Here is a 3,666-nt window from a genome sequence, read left to right on the forward strand (position 1 = left end):
GGGATCAGCTAAACAGTGGCACACAATTTGTGCTACAGCTTAACTTTTGTGCTCAAGTTCACCGGTGCTTACCTGTCAATTAGAGTTTACTATATGCAAAGTATTTGAATGTTTTATAAGTTTATTTTACTGTTTCTAATTCAATTCCTTTTAACTAGCGCCAATATGAAAAACATCAATACGTCGATACGAATATATGAATTTGGCAATTAATTTTTACCTATGTCCTTCCCTATTATGATATTAATACACATGCCTCGATTTTTCGGAAAATAAATCATGAAAAACATTATCTTAACACTACGTTCACAAACAACACTCATATGTTCGTTAACATGTTGGTACAATAAATATCGTCCTATAGATAGCTATCTATTTCTAAGGTCGTATTATGGAAGTATGTGGGAAACACATCCTTCCTTTTCAACAACACTTAATGTAAATGCGGGTAAAATATAATTTGACCTCGGGTTTTTTCAAAATATAATACATCGTCCCCTGGAACATATTAGCTATAATAACGTAAAAAACAATGTGCTGTAGGTCCCCAGAAAAATATATGTATGTTTTTAAGCTCTGGCTGAAAATATTATGTTGTAAACAAAACTCTCAGGGAAATAATATTCTGTTGTTCACACGTGTAAAGGTCACGGAAGGTAGTAACTGTGAGCTGAAATGGCGCTACTGTGTGCAAACATATGGTACAGACAATGACCCATGGGAGACAACTCGCTTTAATCGAGGTAACTAGTCGCTGACGTACCGTTGGATAATAAATGTAATTCATTTCTTAAGGTTTTTTCATTACAGGAGCTGCAAAACATTTTCTTGAAGGCAATGTTGAAGCGTCTGTTGGTTTTCATGTAAATAACAAAGTTTAAGGCAGAATTCAAACACTCGAGCACAATGTTCATGTTGCTAAGCAACAAAAACATGTTGTTGTATCTTCCATTTCGAGAGAAAGATGGGACAAATCTCCTCATCAGTACTAAGACTGACCCTGGAACAAGGCAGATGACGTAGACTGACGTCACGGCTAGAAGCATGACGGTCACACGCCTTTCCTCCATGAGAATACCAGACTTTGCCATATTTGAGGATTGTTTGCGAAACTTTTGACCTCTTTTGAGGGATGCTAGAACAGCTGTGGTGCAGAACAGCACCACAATGCATGGGGTTATCCTCAGCAAGGTTGCCAGGGCAATGTTTATATAGTTTTCCATTACACCTTCGTTCTTGATATAAAAGTCTGTCCATGTCACGTACAAAACAGATCTGTTCTGCACCGGATCTAGAGTCCATCTGGTATAGGAACAAAGAGTTAAAGGAAACATTGCAACTGACACCATGATGAATATTGCTATGACAAGCTTCAGTGCGCGCGCACGTGTCACCACAGCTCTCACCTTTAAAGGGAAAAGTACGGCAAAACATCTTTCAATGGCAATCACCATGGTAAGGACACTGGTGACTCTTGCAAACGTTATTCCAATGATATACCACTGTGGCACCATAAACACACCCCAGTTCTTTCCAATTACCTCATCAAACATGGATACAACGCAGGACATCTTTCGAACAAATGTAATCAACAGATACATGGTATCTGATATAGCCAAGCTAATGAGCACCACTCTCGTCCTGTCCCGTTTCTTCTGCCTCAGAAACACAACAAAACTCATGATGTTGCCTATTATTCCCAATATGGTGATGACGGGAACAAGGCCACAGCTAGAAATATTGATAATAAATTCCGATGTTGCCTCGTCAACCATGTCATCATTCGGTACCGTTGCCTTGTTCCGGTGTAAAGAATAATTGGATATATACTTGCCCGAAACATGGAGGGATTCGTTAGTCACAGCCATGGGCATGATAATATGTACAGCTGAATAGGTTCAGGTGTATCGTTTGATGTTTGAAGAATCCTTTGATCCTAGTCGGTGTCCAGGTATATTAATGTATTTCAAGACTTAGAATGTCGCCTGGAGCATAGTCAGTGACCAAGGATAATCTATTGAGATTTTATCACACAACTGGCACCTGCCTGTGAAGAGATCCATGTATTCCGAAAATATGAGCATGTCCTCCGTGCAGTCGCAGTGACAATGGCCAATGGTAGACGACATCGATCTCCAATGGATGAAGCAGTTCTCAAACGACCTTCAGCCAAAGCTGACCACTGAATGCTGTTTGCTTTCCTCGTCTGTTCAGAAGATAAGGAGTTGAAGCGTCTTTGGTTAATTATAAGGTGATCAGAACCACTTGATATTGGTTTTATGCACGTAAAGTAGTTCACGAGAAATTCAATCATAGTGTCCAGGTCTCCTGATGAATCCGTTTAGTTTGACACACCACTAACCCTGTATCCCGTCAGAGTCTGTTGGGTTTATTCCAATTAAAATTGATCTCTTTTATGACGAATTCCTTGCTTCTGGCCCAAAAAGGTACCGGACAAAGTCCTGGTGTACAGAACCTTGTTTTAGAATTGACGAGTATTTTTGATTTTCTGTATTGACTGCAAGTAACTTCAATTTTAGAACGGCTTATACCGGTGCTATATCATCCCTCGTTTCGTGAGTTACTCGCATCGTCAAATCCCACGGAACACCATCTGGAATACAACAATGACAACGTTTTGAGAAAAAAATACATGTTGCCAAGAATCTATCCCCAAACATTATTGATTTTGCAGGGATATATGCGTGACACACTATCTGCATAAGAACACCACAAAAATACATTGTGGGGAAATCAAATTTAATTAAGCAATTATAGATGACTTGAACGTTTTAAACTGTAAATTCAGAAGCTGTAGTCATCGTATTAAACAGTATATTTGTGTCACAACAAATTCAGTATTTGTACTTTTTTGTAATGAGATGGAATCAATTTCTTTTTCGATGAAACGGTACTTTCCTCATGAAAATATAATATAGACTTCCGGTGGATGTATGGTTGTCCTTGGTTGTACTGAGAATGGACTATCAGGAAAATACTTTAATTCATGTTGTTAAGCGGGGATTCCATAGAAATAATACTTTACCCGTGTGATGCTTTCTAATTAGATCATGATAGACCACGATTATTTTATTCCTTGGATTTTATCAAACAAACAAACACACGAATCCTGTGAGAGGCAGGTGCTACAGGAAGCAGGACTTCTTTCCCTTTTTACGAACACCTGATGTCACCAGTGATCCATGCACATATTTATCACCACAATTTGGCCGTTTACGCTCAGTGGAATCTGTTTCGGTAGATAATCGAGGCTGGTTATTCTCTGGCGTTGACGTTACATATTCTAATTATTTTCACTTGCTAACCTTGCATTTAGTGAGTTCTGCATTCCAGTAGTAGCTATGGTCTCGGCAAAATATATCCATGTTGACGTTAAACTTAAACTCTGTATTGCCTTTCTTTCCGACACGGATCAATTATGCCTTATCCAGAACGTTCAGTCCTGAAATTTCTAGGAATGGACCATTGAAAATCAGTGATGACACCAGGTGTTCGCGAAAGGGATGCTTGTCCTTCCCTACCGGTAGCATCCGGGTTGGTCATTCAAATATGTCTCTCTCTGGCTTGAAACTGACGTAGGTTAGTTTCGTCCACATACATGCTCTCTTTTACGGTGCACTCACCAATACCACAGTTACAGGTGTG

At 39.3% G+C, this 3,666-nt stretch overlaps 1 protein-coding gene across 1 annotated transcript; it reads right to left on the bottom strand.

Annotated features, from left to right (window-relative positions):
- Nucleotides 1-269: 269 nt before the first annotated feature.
- Nucleotides 270-2,600, bottom strand: LOC124132207 (FMRFamide peptide receptor frpr-18-like). Its single transcript, XM_046495990.2, has one exon. It carries the CDS (start codon nucleotides 1,872-1,874, stop codon nucleotides 735-737), a length of 1,140 nt encoding a protein of 379 aa, XP_046351946.1. The 5' UTR covers nucleotides 1,875-2,600; the 3' UTR covers nucleotides 270-734.
- Nucleotides 2,601-3,666: the final 1,066 nt, after the last annotated feature.

The sequence above is a fragment of the Haliotis rufescens genome, unplaced genomic scaffold (genome assembly GCF_023055435.1).
Source record: "Haliotis rufescens isolate VD_foot unplaced genomic scaffold, xgHalRufe1.0.p SCAF_4, whole genome shotgun sequence".
In the NCBI taxonomy this organism is placed as follows: domain Eukaryota; kingdom Metazoa; phylum Mollusca; class Gastropoda; order Lepetellida; family Haliotidae; genus Haliotis; species Haliotis rufescens.

Excerpts from the sequence above, each read along its gene's own strand:
- LOC124132207 (XM_046495990.2), bottom strand. The coding sequence starts at position 1,874 with ATGCCCATGGCTGTGACTAACGAATCCCTCCATGTTTCGGGCAAGTAT.